The following is a 14,689-nucleotide window of genomic DNA, read 5'->3' as shown; positions in this document are numbered from 1 at the left end:
AAATTAATGAGCATGTTAAAAGATCAAATAAGAACTGAGGAATGAAAATAGATTGAGTTGTGCCCCCTTCACATAATATAGCTGGTTAATATAACCCTAATTAAAAACAGCACCATGATGTTAGCTAAATTTGTTATTGCCATGCCCTGACAAAAAGTTAACTAGATCAATCAAATGCGCTTTAGGTCTATTTTACATTATGATGTCAACTTATTCTTGGAGCATTGGCAGGATTTAGGCTTGTATCCCTTAATCCCCATGAAGGATAACTGAAATCTTTTCACCATTGCATCATATTGGGTGGTACAATAGCATAGAGGTTAGTGCAGAGCTTTAGAACACTGGTGGTAAGATGGGTGATCGATTCCCTCTGCTATCTGTAAAGAGTTTATATTGTCTCCCTGTGAACATGTGGATTTCCTCTGGGTGCTGCGGTTTCCTCCCATACTCCAAAGATCTATATGTTATAGTTAGTGAGTTGTGGGCATGCTAGGTTGGAGGCCTGGTGACATTTGTGGGCTGCCAGCAGGATTCTCACTGATTTGATTTGACGGAACCAATGCATTTCACTCTGTTTTTTGGATGTAGATGTTTTGGATTTAGAAATAGTTTTAAAAGACTAATAAATGAATAAATGAATAAACAATGTGGGAGATGGGAGTATTTGGATTTAATTTTTAGAAGTCATTATGCTGGAGGGCAGTGAAGAAACAGAGGTATTTGTAAACTGTTTTGGTGGCTAATAATAAATATTATGTAAGGTATTGGCATGAATATGCACTGTTTTGGAAATGGACTTTTCTTCTTTTTGTTATGCACTGTTTTGTGCGTAGGAGCACAATTTGCTGGTAATGTGAAAATAGAATTTTTCTGGAAACATTTTTGAGTTTTGTGAATTATCTCAGGGTAAACATGGAGAAATGGACTTCCTTCTCTCTTTCTCTCCCACCCCCACCATCTCCTTCTCAGGGCTAGCCCAGTGGGATACTAAGACAATTTTTCTGCATTCATTCTGGGCTTTTGTTATCCTCATACTGTTGCTCAGTTTTAATTCTATCTTAGTCTTTGATGTTGGTGGATTAGCTTGTCTTGTTCTTCTTTGTTCATACACAGCTGCAAAGGGGCCGGTATTTATTGCATGTCTTTTTGTGATTTAAGGATCTGTTTTTGGTGATTACTTATTTCATTTCTATCCTTCACTGATTTGTATGCAGTTTAAGGATATGCATCAGTTCCTTGGAAACTGGATTTTAAATTTCTCAATTCACTAGTTTGAACATAAACAGTTGAGAACTTATCTTGCACACCGAAGAACAAAAACATACTAACTAGTATGACTCAGCCTTTGCAAACCCCATCTAAGAAATCTGTTTTACTGTTTTCTCATTGCTTTAATTGAACATTCAAATCATTCCCCATTCAGTGCTGTCCCAGAGCTCACTTTCCAAGGTTCTTGTTTCAAAGACTATATAGAAATGAAAGATAGTTTATGAAAATTGAATGTGACTTGGATTTACCTGTAATTTGGGTATGTAACTCTTCTTTCAATAAAGATGCAGAACACTAGGGAAACACCACTTGCTGCCTCATGATACTCTCTCACACAAAATATCACAATTTCCACAGAGGGGTAAAAGGTTAATTGAATGGCATTATTAATAATCAACCTGCTAAGGGTTTAAGTCATGTGCTGGTGAACCAACAGAAAATCAATTTTGATCACCTCCTGTGGTGCTGTATTTGGTGGTGCTACTTACAAGGTTCAATTCTGAATTCCCCCCATCTCCCTACCCCAATGCTGTTGGAGGAATGTGTGGGTTTCCTCTGATTTTTTTGCTTTGCTTCTTCATCTCAAAAATGTGTGGATAGGTAGGTTAATTGGCCACTCTAGATTGTCCCCAGTGTTTAGGTGAGTGATAGTATGTGGATATGGGGATATAGAATACTTCACGGTTGGGTGCGTGTTGATAATTGACATGGTCTTGGTAGACTGACATGCCTGCTTATGTGCTGTATTCCTCCCTGACTTTAAGTAGGTGGTATTTTAAAAAAATAAACGTCAGTTATCAAATTATTTTACAGACACAATTTGCCAGCATTCCAGGGAAAATACAAAAGTTAATGTAATGTTTTTATTTTTAACATTTCCAACAGTATTTGAAAGGTACAGTTCTATGCTTGACAATATATTTAATTCAATTCATCATCTATTAAATTTAATGACCATTACTCAATATGCTGAAAAAATGTGTCATGCACTGAGGTAAACATTGGAGCATCAACTGAAAATCTCCCTCAGTTTTACCAACTACTGCACCTTGTTCGTTAATTCATTCTGAATTTCCTAATGTCTCAGGTCAAGTCATTTTCTGTGCACTCAACTCTCAGCTGCCCAACGTTGACTGACATTGAGCTCATGAATTAAGTTGAATCAGAAAGTTGTAAACAGTTTTATTAGAATCCCCAGTTGCCCACAGTAAGCACACAGCAATCAACAGGCTGCTCTAATTCAACTGAGGTACCTAAGAGGTTAAATGAATTTAGTTTTCAGTGTAAACACAAATACAGACTGAAATGTATTAACATCACACCAACAATGAAATTATGTTTAATCAGCGTCATACCACTACTACAACCTTTTAAAAATATATGATACCTTGCCACTGTGCATCAGTTCAGTGACATGTGAAATACACTTGTGGCGTTTGCTGATTCTTGAAAATAATCTTAGAGGTTAAGAATTTCGATAAGTGGCCTACCAGCACCATTAAATTTTGAAGGTAATCCACAGCTGGGATTGTGAACTTGTTCACCTGCCTTTGTTTACTAGCTTGCAACTCCCAGTAATTGCATTATTTACCATGGTTTCTATACAAGTAAAGAGAGATTGTTGTGGGGGAAAAAGGCAGCCAAGACTAGAACAATATCAGTGGTACTGTTCATCCTGATGCTAAGTAATTTTGAGATGTAATTGTTATTCTGGTCTTGTATACTTTTGTATTGTTTTTTATTTATGCACAAAGTTATTTTAAAAATGCGGTGTGGTTATTATTCCACCATTTGCTGATAAAAGGGCTGTACTAGACCTTGCATTGGGAAATGAACATGGCCTGTTGTTTGGAGTTTCAACAGGAGAACATTTGGGAAGTTTTCAGATAGATATGGGCTAGAGCAAATGGAAAGTGCTAAACTGGCTAAAGGCTAATTATAATGGTACTAGGGAGAATAGATCAGAATTGACTTGTATTGAGTAAGTCCACATCTGATGTGTGGGAGTTATTCACAGGGCAGCTGGACAGAATTCTGTATGAGTTTCTGTGAGGAAGAAATAGAAGAATGGTTAGTTTTGAGATTCTTGGATGATGGGAGATGTTACAAATTTAGTCAAAAAGAAAGTAAGCATATGTAACTTCTAGAAAGCTGAGTCTGAACAATGAGGAATATGAAGAATACAGAATGAACTTAAAACAGGGAATCAGTAGGGTTTAAAGAGGTCACAAAATCTCCTTGATAGATTGCATTCAGGAAAATACCAAGGCATTTTATATATTAAAAACAAAAGGGTAACTAGAAAGAGTATAGAACTACACAGGCACAGAGGAAAGAATTAAAGCCCGTGACTAGAAAAAGTGGGCAAGTTATTAGTGAATATTTTGCAATGATATTCACTAGTGAGAAGTATATGGAGGATAGAGAAATCAGGGATATTTTTGCGCATGTTGATATCAAGGAGGAGCTGGTGCTGGGTTTCTTGAAGAACTTTAAGGTTCTGATAGGGTCTATCCCAGCATATTGAGAGAGGCAGGAAGAAAATTGCTGGGCCCTTGCTGAAGATCTTTGTATCTTCTTTATTTACAGGCACTGTCCCAGAGGATTGGAGAATAGTCAATGTTTTTTATTTGTCTAAAAAGGGAAATTGGGATACTTAGGCAAGTTCTAGGCTAGTGAACTTGCATCAGTGGTAGGGAAGTACTTGGAAAAGACTTGTTGGGATAGGATTTACTCACATCTCAAATACATGGACCTATTAGTGATAATCAGCACAGCTTTGTGCAGGGAGGTCTTGTGTAACAAACTTCATTAAGTATTTTGAGCTGGTAACGAAATGACTGATGAGGGTAGGGAAATGGATGTTGAATACATGGACTTTACTTGGCAAGATGATGCTAGTGAACCATGTTGATGTGTTGCAGGGAGCTTACAAAACTTCAAAATATAATTCTGAACTACTCTCACTACAATCAGTAGCCTATAATTTCCCTTAAAGTAACATAATTTTGAACCGTCTGAAGGAACTAGGAATTTCACAGCCTTCTGAAGGACTCAGTGGACTTAACTCTCAAGCATGCAGGTACAGCACCTTGAAGTGGACAAAGGTACATTGCGATGGCCTGAAGAGAGGAGGGCAGGACTCCAAGCTAGACTGAAGCGTAGGGGAATGAAATTTCCTTTACCCAGCATCTTGTTAGCAAATTTACAGTTGCTGTAGAACCTGAGAGCAAGATTGCTGTATCGGAGGGAAATGAGAAATTGCTGCTTTCGGTGTTTCACGGGGACATGGTTCACTCACCACTCGTCAGATACATCAGTGAGATCTGAGGGCTTCTCGATACACAGGATGGACTGGACTGCTGGTTCGGAGAAGGCAAAAGGTGGGAGACTTTTTTCATGATAAATTGTTTGTGGTGTTTGGATACAGTGGTCTTGTCACACTCTTGTTCCCCTGACCTGGAACATCTAACGATTAAGTGCTGACCACACTACTTACAAGAGAGTTCTCCTCCATGGTCCTGACTGCAGTTTACATACTGACAAAGGCCGATGTTGATTAGGTATTCGAGATATTAAATGCTGCCATTAGCAAACAAGAAACAGCCTCCATGATGCCTTTCAAGTCATTGTCGGGGACTTCAATCAGGCTTGTTTGAAGAAACCTCTGCACAATTATCATCACCATATAACCTGAAGCACCATGGTTTCCAACACATTCGACCACTGCCTACCATTCCAGGTGGAGATCGCATTTTGGGAAATCTGCTGTCCTTCTCCTAGCTGCATACAGCCAGTGACTAAAGAGCAAAGCTCCAGTGATAAGGACAACAAAAAGCTGGTTATGGGAGGCAGAGGAGCGGCTATGGGATTGCTTCGAGTCGTTGGACTAGGCCATGTTTGAGGACTCATCAGAGGATCTGAATTAGTGCACCACGGTTGTCATAGAGCTTATGATTTGAAAGACATCAGGGTAGGACATGGAGAGAGTCAGCAACTTTAAATTCCTCGGTGTTATCATTTCAGAGGATCAGTCCTGGGTCCAGCATGCAAGTGCTATTAGAAAGAAGCACGACAGTGTCTCTACTTCCTCAGAAGTTTGCAAAGATTTGGCATGACGTGTAAAACTTCAATCAACTTCTATAGATATGTAGTGGAGAGTATATTGACTGGTTGCATCACGCCTGATCTCCATGGATACATCTCCACACCATACTTGAACGGAAAATCTTTCAAAAAATAATGGATGTAGCCCAGTCCATCACAGGCAACACCCTTCTCGCCATGCTCTCTTCTCATTACTGCCATCAGGAAGAAGGTCCATGTGTCTCAGGAACCATACCACCAGGTTCAGGAACAGTTATTACCCCCTCAACATCAGGCTCTTGAACCAGAGGGGATAACTTCACTCAACTTCACTTGCCTCATCACTGAACTGTTTCCACAACCTATGGACTCACTTTCAAGCACTCTTCATCTCATGTTCTCGATATTTTTTGTTTATTTAGTTGTAATTATTATTATTTCTTTATTCTTTTTGTATTTGCATAGTTTGTTTTCTTCTGCATACTGGTTGTTTGTCTGTTCTGTTGGGTGCAGTCATTCATGGTTTCTATTGTGTTTTTTGGATTTACTCTGTAAGCCCTCAAGAAAATGACTCCCAGGTTGCATAAAGTGATATATATGTACTTCAATAATAAATTTACTTTGAACTTTAGTAAAACATTCAACATGGTCCCATATAGTAGGCAGATCCAGAAGGTTAACACACATTGGATCCATGATGTCTTAATAGAATGGATGCAAAATTTTCTTAGTCTTAGAAGATGGAGGATAGTGATAGAGGGGTATTATTCTGAAAGGAGATTTATGACCAGTGGTATTAGAGCTGGGACCTCTGTTTGTGATGTATGTGAATGATCTGGATGAAAGTGTAGGTGGTCTTATTAGTAACTTTGCAGATTACAGAAAGTATGGTGGAGTTGTGGATAGTGAGGAAGGTTGTGAAAGGATAGAGCAAGGTATAGAACAGTAGGAAGTACGGCAGAAAAATGGCAGGTAAAGTTTAATCTGGACAAATGTGAAGTGTTTCACTTCGGAAGGTCAAGCTAAGAGTAAATGGCAGGACAGTTCGGAGCACTGATGGGGTGGAAGTTCATGGGTCTTTGAAAGTGGCAACATTAGCAGATAGGATGGTAATGAGGGTGTATTGCCTTAATCAGTTGGGACGTGGAGTAGAAGTGTAGAGAAGACATTTTGCAGCTGTATAAACTGCAAATCCCCACAGAATCTGGTGACCCTGTAATCTCTGTCTCAGTGGCCATTGTCAGAACATCTTTCATGAGGGTGAGTCCTTGCAAGGTGTCAAGCCTTGATGGTGTACCTGATAGGGCACTGAAAATCAGTGCCAACCAAACGGTGGGTGTGTTGAAGGATATCTTCAATCTGTCACTGCTGCAGAAGGAAGTTCCCACCTGCTTCAGAAGGGAGGCAATCATACCAGTGCCCAAGAAGAGAAGGCTGAGCTGTCTCAATGACCGTCACCCAGTTGCACTCACATCTACTGTGATGAGGTGCTTTGTGAAGTTAGTAATGGCCAGAATCAACTCCCGCCTGAAAAAGGACCTGGACCTGGTGCAGTTTGCCTGTCACCACAATAAGTCTGCAGTGGATGTAATCTCATTGGTTCTGCACTTGGCCTTGGATCACCCAGACAATAGCAATACCCATGTCAGGCTGCTGTTTATTGAACAGCTCAGCGTTCAACACCATTATACCCTCAGTACTAATAAACAAGCTCCAAAACCTGAGCCTCTGTACTTCCCTCTGCAACTGGATCCTTGACTTCCCCATCGGGAAACCACAGTCAGTGCAGATCAGAAATAACATCTACTCCTCACGGACAATCTACACTGGTGCACCTCAAGGATATGTTTTGAGCCCACTGCTGTATTCTCTCTGTAGCCACAACTGTGTGGCTAGGCACAGCTGAAATGCCATCTATAAATTTGCCAATGACAGAACTATTGTTGGCAGAATTTCAGGTGGTGAGGAGGAGATGCACAGGAGTGAAATAAATCAGCTGGTTAAGTGGTGACACAACAACAACTTTGCACTCAATGTCAGTAAGATCAAAGAATTGATTGTGGACTTCAGGAAGGAAAGTCAGGGGAACACACACCAGCCCTCATCGAGGGATCAGTAGTGAAAAGGGTGAGGAGTTTCAAGTTCCTTGGTGTCAACATCTCTGGTGGTCTATCCTGGGCCTAACACATTGATGCAATTTCAATGAAGGCACACTGATGGCTATATTTCATGAGGAGTGTGAGGTGACTTGGAATGCCACCAAAAGACTCACAAATTTCTACAAATACACATATCATGGAAAACACTCTACTTGGTTGCATCACCGTCTGCTACAGAGGGACCTCTGTACAGGATTGGACAAAGCCGCAGAAAGTTGTAAACTCTGCCAGCTCAATCCTCGGCCTCCTCTGCACTGAGGACATCTTCTAAAGGTAATGGTTCAAAAACGTGAGATCCATCACTAAGGACTCCTATCACCTAGGACATGCCTTCTTCACATTGCTGCCATCAAGGAGAGGTACAGGGGCCTGAAGAGACATACTCAGTGTTTTAGGAACATATTTTTCCCCACCAACATTAAATTTCTGAATGGACAATGACACTATCTCACTTTTTTTGACTTTCTTTTTGCACGGCTTAATTAATTTGAATTTTAAAAATATGTACTGTATATATTATTGTAATTTAGTTTTTAAAATATTATGTCTTGCAATGTACTGCTGCCACAAAACAGCACATTTCACGACATATGCCAGTGATATACCTGATTCAGATTCTTTGGTTAGGTAAAATTTGGAGTATTTTGTGCATTTCAGATCACTGCGTTTATAGGGAGGATGCAGGGGGGTGGAGAGATGCATAAGGGGTTCATCAGGATGTTGTCTTGAGACAATATTATCTATAAAGAGAGTTTGGATAAACCTGGACTGTTTTTTTCTGAAGAGTTGGTGACTTTATGGAAGTATATAAAATTAAGTGGAGCATAGATAGGATAGGTAGTCAGTTTCTTTCATTCCCCCCAGGATGGGCACATTAAATACCAGAGGGCAAAGCTTTAAGGGAAGAGTTGAAAGGATACTTATGAAGCAAGTTTTTTAAAAATAGAGTCATAAGTGTCTGGAAAGTGCTGTTAAGGAGATATAGTAGATATGATAGCAATATTTAAGAGGCATTTAGGCAGACAAAGCAATAGGCAGAGCCTCAGTGGATATAGATGATGTGCAAGCAGGTAGGATTAATTTAAACTGGCATCATTGTCAGCACAGTTGTCACAGGCTGAAGTACTGTTTTCTGTTTGATTACTGATTATATATGCTGTCTCACTCTGTTATTTTTATCATCTAGTTATAATATAGTTTTCACTACAGCATGTTCCTTAAGCAACTTTTTGATAGTTTGCAATTTCATCTGCTTTTTTTTTAGATGGCATCTGCCTCAGATTCAAGATATGGACAGAAGGATGCATCAGATCAGAATTTTGACTATATGTTCAAACTTCTCATAATTGGAAACAGCAGTGTGGGCAAGACTTCTTTCCTTTTCAGATATGCAGATGACACATTCACATCAGCCTTCGTTAGTACCGTTGGTATTGACTTTAAAGTGAAGACTGTTTACAGAAATGATAAAAGGGTCAAGTTGCAGATTTGGGTAGGTGATGTTTTCGCCTTATCATTTTTTCCCTGAATCAATGAAACACAGAAAATGCTTCCCTCCTTGCATAGCTTAATAAGTTAACTCTGAGTGCTAGTGTGCAAAAGAAATATTGAAAATTATCATATTCAATATTGTGATTGTGACTCTTAATTGCTGTATCAATGAGGGTGGCCATTTTTGTGGCATTGAGGAGGCAACATTATGAGGTACCAATAACTGAGCTCAGATAGGAGTTCAGCAGTGGACATTTTGGAAGGAAAGTGAAGACTTAAGAGGTTAAGGTTTGGAGAAAGCATATAGTGGAGAGTAGAGAAAATATGCAGTAGCAAGGGAAAGAGCTCTATTTCTGCTGATTCCTGTTCATCTTCTCACTGACATTTGATAGCCTTTTAAATGCTGCTAAGTTGTATTTAATTCTACTAACATGAATATTTTACTTCCTTTTTATGGAATATAATGAAATTAAAAGTTACGAATATTCTGGACATTACTGAATCAACCTTTTTGGTTTAAACTTCCGAAGTCTGTTGGGAGGACAAGTCACTGTAGAATACCCAATACACTCAGTAAGGTGTTTAAACTTAGGCTATTTGGTATGGATTTATTGAACCGTTAAAGTAAAATTCTTTCTTGGGAAGTGAAGATATGCCTACAGGAGGAACATGAAAATGAATGTAAGATTTTATGAAGCATTCAGACCTAAAATTCACCACCTTAAAAAGTGGCAAACAAGCAAATTATTTTGGGGATCTGACGGAACCATGTTATTTATGTATTTGAGGAAAGCAATTTCATGAAAAGCATGATGGCAGAATATAGTATTAATGGTAAGACTCTTGGCAGTGTGGAGGATCAGAGGGATCTTGGGGTCTGAGTCCATAGGACACTCAAAGCTGCTACGCAGGTTGACTCTGTGGTTAAGAAGGCATATGGAGCATTGGCCTTCATCTGTCGTGGGATGGAGTTTAAGAGCTGAGAGGTAATATTGCAGCTATATAGGATCCCGGTCAGACCCCACTTGGAGTACTGTGCTCAGTTCTGGTCACCTCACTACAGGAAGAATGTGGAAACCATAGCAATGGTGCAGAGGAGATTTACAAGGATGTTGCTTGGATTGGGGAGCATGCCTTATGAGAATAGGTTGAGTGAACTCGGCCTTTTCTCCTTGGAGCAATGGAGGATGAGAGGTGACCTGATAGAGGTGTATAAGGTAATGAGAGGCATTGATCGTGTGGATAGTCAGAAACTTTTCCCCAGGGCTGAAATGGCTAGCACGGGAGGGCATAGTTTTAAGGTGCTTGGATGTAGGTACAGAGGAGATATCAGGGGTAAGTTTTTTACGCAGAGATTGGTGAGTGTGTGGAATGGGCTGCCGGCGGCGGCAGTGGAGGCGGAAATGATAGGGTCTTTTAAGGGACTCCTGGATGGATACATGGAGCTTAGAAAAATAGAGGGCTATGGGTAAGCCTAGGTAGTTCTAAGGTAAGGATATGTTTGGCGCAGTTTTGTGGGCTGAAGGGCCTGTATTGTGCTGTCGGCTTTCTATGTTTCTATGAATGAGTTGAGGTCAAACAAAGCCTGGTGTAAATTATAAATATATAAGTTAAACAAGTAGTGCCAATAGAGATAAAAAATAGTGAGGTACTGTTCATGGGTTGGTTCATTGTTCAGAAATCTGATGTCGGAGGGGCAGAAGCTGTTCCTAAATTGTTGAGTGTGTGTCTTCGGGCTCCTGTACCTTCTCGTTAATGGTAGCAATGAGAAAGGAGCATGTCCCAGGTGACAGTGATCCTGAATGATGGATGCTGCCTATTTGAAGCTTCACCTTTTGTAGATATTCTCAATGCTGGGAAGAAGGCAGGACTTGGGTGAAGACAAAGGGAGATAATAGAGCAGAAAAAAGTAGGTTTTAAGGAATATCCTGAGGGGAAAAAAATAAAGAATTATAGGTTTTTGGGCAGTCTTCTGAAGCTTCTGTTCATCATGTAGGTCTTACACAATGAATGGTAGGGCACTGAGGTGTGGTAGAACAGCGGTCCCAACCACCGGGCTGTGGACCGGTACCAGGCCGCGAGGAAACGATATGATTTGGCGATATGAGTCAGCTGCACCTTTCCTCATTCCCTGTCATGCCCACTGTTGAGCCATTATGCATGCGAGGTCATTACCCGTGCGTCATCCATGTCAGCACGGGAAGGAGGTCAACTCCTCGAGCTTGCAAATGACGGCGGGCTGAAAAGTATGTTTGACATAACATCTCTGCTGGCATTCTGGATCAAAGTCAAGGCTAAATATCCTGAGATAGCCACGAAAGCACTGAAAACGTTGCTTCCGTTTCCAACATTTTTCTGCGAAGTGGAGTTTTCTGTAATGAATGCAACGAAAACTAAATTGCGGAATAGACTGGACATAAGGAACCCCCTTCGAGTATCGCTGTCTCCCACTACCCCTCGATGGGACCGTCTTGTTGCAGCGAAACAAGCTCAGGGCTTCCACTGATTCAGCGATATTGGTGTGTTGCAATGATTTTATATGTTCACATGGGGAAAATATGTGCTGTGTGTTTAATATCCAAATGTTACTTAAAATGCTATGATGCTATTGACTTACTTATATAACCATATAACAATTGCAGCACGGAAACAGGCCATCTCGGCCCCTCTAGTCCGTGCCGAACGCTACTCTCACTTAGTCCCACCGACCTGCACTCAGCCCACAACCCTCCATTCCTTTCCTGTCCATATACCTATCCAATTTTTCTTTAAATGATAATATCGAACCTGCTTCTGCCACTTCTACTGGAAGTTCATTCAACACTTACTTCAAGCTCCCCTGTCCTCCCCTGATAATTGACTTATCACTATATTCATGCAAGGAAAATGTGCGCTGTGTGTTTAATATTAAGTTCGTTAGATAAACCCTTTTAGAAACGAAATTGAGTGTATTAGCCACTTATTACCTATATTCCGGTCGTGATTAACAACCCCCACCCCCGAACAGAATTGCCAAAAATGATTTGCAGAAAAAAAATCGGCAGGTACACGCATGGGCAGGTCACGCATGTGCACTGGTGCCCGCGTAAGGCTTCATGGTCATTGTAGTCTTCCTCTGGGTAAACACAACGTACTTGACTGCTACTCTTGTCCGTTGGCAACCCTACACCCCCCCGCCCGACCCCCCCCCCACCCCTGGTTGGCCGGTCCGCAAGAATGTTGCCAATATTAAACTGGTCCGCAGTGCAAAAAAGGTTGGGGACCCCTGTGGTAGAAGAAATAGATCTGGAAATACAGGTCCATAATTCATTGAAAGTGGTGTCACAGGTAGAGAGGATCATAAAGAAAGGTTTTGGCACATTGGCCTTCATAAATCAAAGTATTGAATACAGGACATGGAATGTTAAATTGAAGTTGTATAAGACATTGGCGAGGCGTAATTTGGAGTATTGTGTGCAGTTACACCTACCTACAGGAAAGATGTAAATAAAGTTGAAACAGTATAGAGAAAATTTACAAGGATGTTGCTGGGTCTGGAGGACCTGAGTTATATGGAAAGATTGAATATGTTAGGACTTTATTCCCTGGAACATAGAAGATTAAGGGAAAATTTGATAGAGGTACACAAAATTATGAGGGGTACAGAGAGGGTAAATGCAAGCAGGCTTTTTCCACTGAAGTTGGGTGGGACTACAACTGGAAGTCATGGGTTAAGGGTGAAAGATTTAAGGGGAACCTGAGGGGAAACTTCTTTACTCAGAGGGTTGCGAGAGTGTGGACCGAGCTGCTGGTGCAAGTGGTACATGCGAGCTTGACTTCAACGTTTTAAGAGAAGTTTGGATACGTATAAGGATGTTAGGGATATGGAGGACTATGGTCCCAGTGCATATTGGAAGTAGGCAGTTTAAATGGCTCAGCAGAGACAAGGTGGGCTGAAGTCCCTGTTTGTTGTGCTATACTTTTCTAACTAGATTTAAAATTAAGTGTCCATTCAAGGAGTGCAGAAATCTCTGAGGTTAGTTGCACAGACCTGCTGATTTCCTCCAGCATTTTGTGTGGGTTGTGGGGATTATACAGATAGGGAGCAGTGAAAATCTGAGACATTTGAAAACATGCATGAGAATTTTCAAATTATGCTGAGACCATGGGCACAGGAGTATTAGGTGAATGGGACAGTACCAATTAGGGCAACACAGCAAGGTTTCAGATGAATGTAAGTTTATGGAGGGTGAAATCAGGTGCAATGGTTGCAGGGGCACTTAGTTTTAAACCGCCTGATTTTCCTTCTATTTAAACATAGTTAGCAGGATTGCTTTCCATGAGTAGAAAATGACTTGCAACAGATTATTATTTGAGCTGTATTTACCTACAGGTACATTACTACACCAACTGTAATCCAGGAAATAGCCATGACTCACTCATTCTTTGGTAGAACATTGTGTCCAAAGCTGCTGAGTCAATTGAGGGGAGGTCCTATCAGGACTATCTCATCCTGAATGGCTTAAGCAAAATTTTCAGTTTGTCAGTTGCTGCCTTCATTCTCTTTCAGAAAAATGTTCTGTGCAGCCAAAAGCTTGTACACAAGGCAGTATCCCAGAAAGCACCGTGCAAAGCTTTTCATATCGGTTCTGACACGGCTGTTGTCTGAATAAACAATTGAGAGAAAGTTGTTTGTATTCTTTTACAAACTGTTAGAAACATAGAAACATAGGAAACCTATGGCACAATACAGGCCCTTCGGCCCACAAAGCTGTCCTTACCTGAGAAATTACCTGGGGTTACCCATAGCCCTCTATTTTCCTAAGCTCCATGTACCTGTCCAGGAGTCTCTTAAAAGACCCTATCATATCTGCCTCCACCACTGTCGCCAGCAGCCCATTCCACACACTCACCACTCTCTGCGTAAAAAAAAAACTTACCCCTGATATCTCCTCTGTACCTACTTCCAAGCTTCTTAAAACTGTGCCCTCTCATGCTAGCCATTTCAGCCCTGAGAAAAAGCCTCTGACTATCCACACGATCAATGCCTCTCATCATCTTACACACCTCTATCAGGTCACCTCTCATCCTCCGTCACTCCAAGGAAAAAAGGCTGAGTTCACTCAACCTATTCTCATAAGGCATGCTCCCCAATCCACATCCTTGTAAATCTCCTCTGCACCCTTTCTATGGCTTCCTGTAGTGAGGCGACCAGAACTGGGCACAGTACTCCAAGTGGGGTCTGACCGGGGTCCTATATAGCTGCAACATTACCTCTTGGCTCCTAAACTCAATCCTACAATTGATGGAGGCCAATGAACTGTGTGCTTTCTTAACCACAGAGTCAACCTGCACAGCAGCCTTGAGTATCCTATGGACTTGGACCCCAAGATCCCTCTGATCCTCCACACTGCCAAGAGTCTTACCATTAATACTATATTCTGTCATCATATTTGACCTACCAAAATGAACCACCTCACATTTATCTGGGTTGAACTCCATCTGCCACTTCTCAGCCCATTTTTGCAATCTATCAATGTCCTGCTGTAACCTCTGACAGCCCTCCACACTATCCACAACACCCCCAACCTTCATGTCATCAGCAAATTTACTAACCCCTCCCTCCACTTCTTCATCCAGGTCATTTATAAAAATCATGAAGAGTAGGGGTCCCAGAACAGATCCCTGAGGCACACCACTGGTGA

At 41.0% G+C, this 14,689-nt stretch overlaps 1 protein-coding gene across 1 annotated transcript in view; it reads left to right on the top strand.

Annotated features, from left to right (window-relative positions):
* Window positions 1–14,689, top strand: part of LOC134354896 (ras-related protein Rab-3C-like) — a 139,172-nt gene that overhangs the window by 5,839 nt on the left and 118,644 nt on the right. The window contains exon 2 of the mRNA XM_063064348.1: window positions 8,779–9,006. Coding sequence (XP_062920418.1) covers window positions 8,779–9,006 — 228 coding nt within the window. The remainder of the gene's footprint in view (window positions 1–8,778; window positions 9,007–14,689) is intronic.

Source organism: Mobula hypostoma, chromosome 12 (assembly GCF_963921235.1).
Source record: "Mobula hypostoma chromosome 12, sMobHyp1.1, whole genome shotgun sequence".
In the NCBI taxonomy this organism is placed as follows: domain Eukaryota; kingdom Metazoa; phylum Chordata; class Chondrichthyes; order Myliobatiformes; family Myliobatidae; genus Mobula; species Mobula hypostoma.
This window is presented reverse-complemented; position numbering and strand designations above follow the sequence as displayed.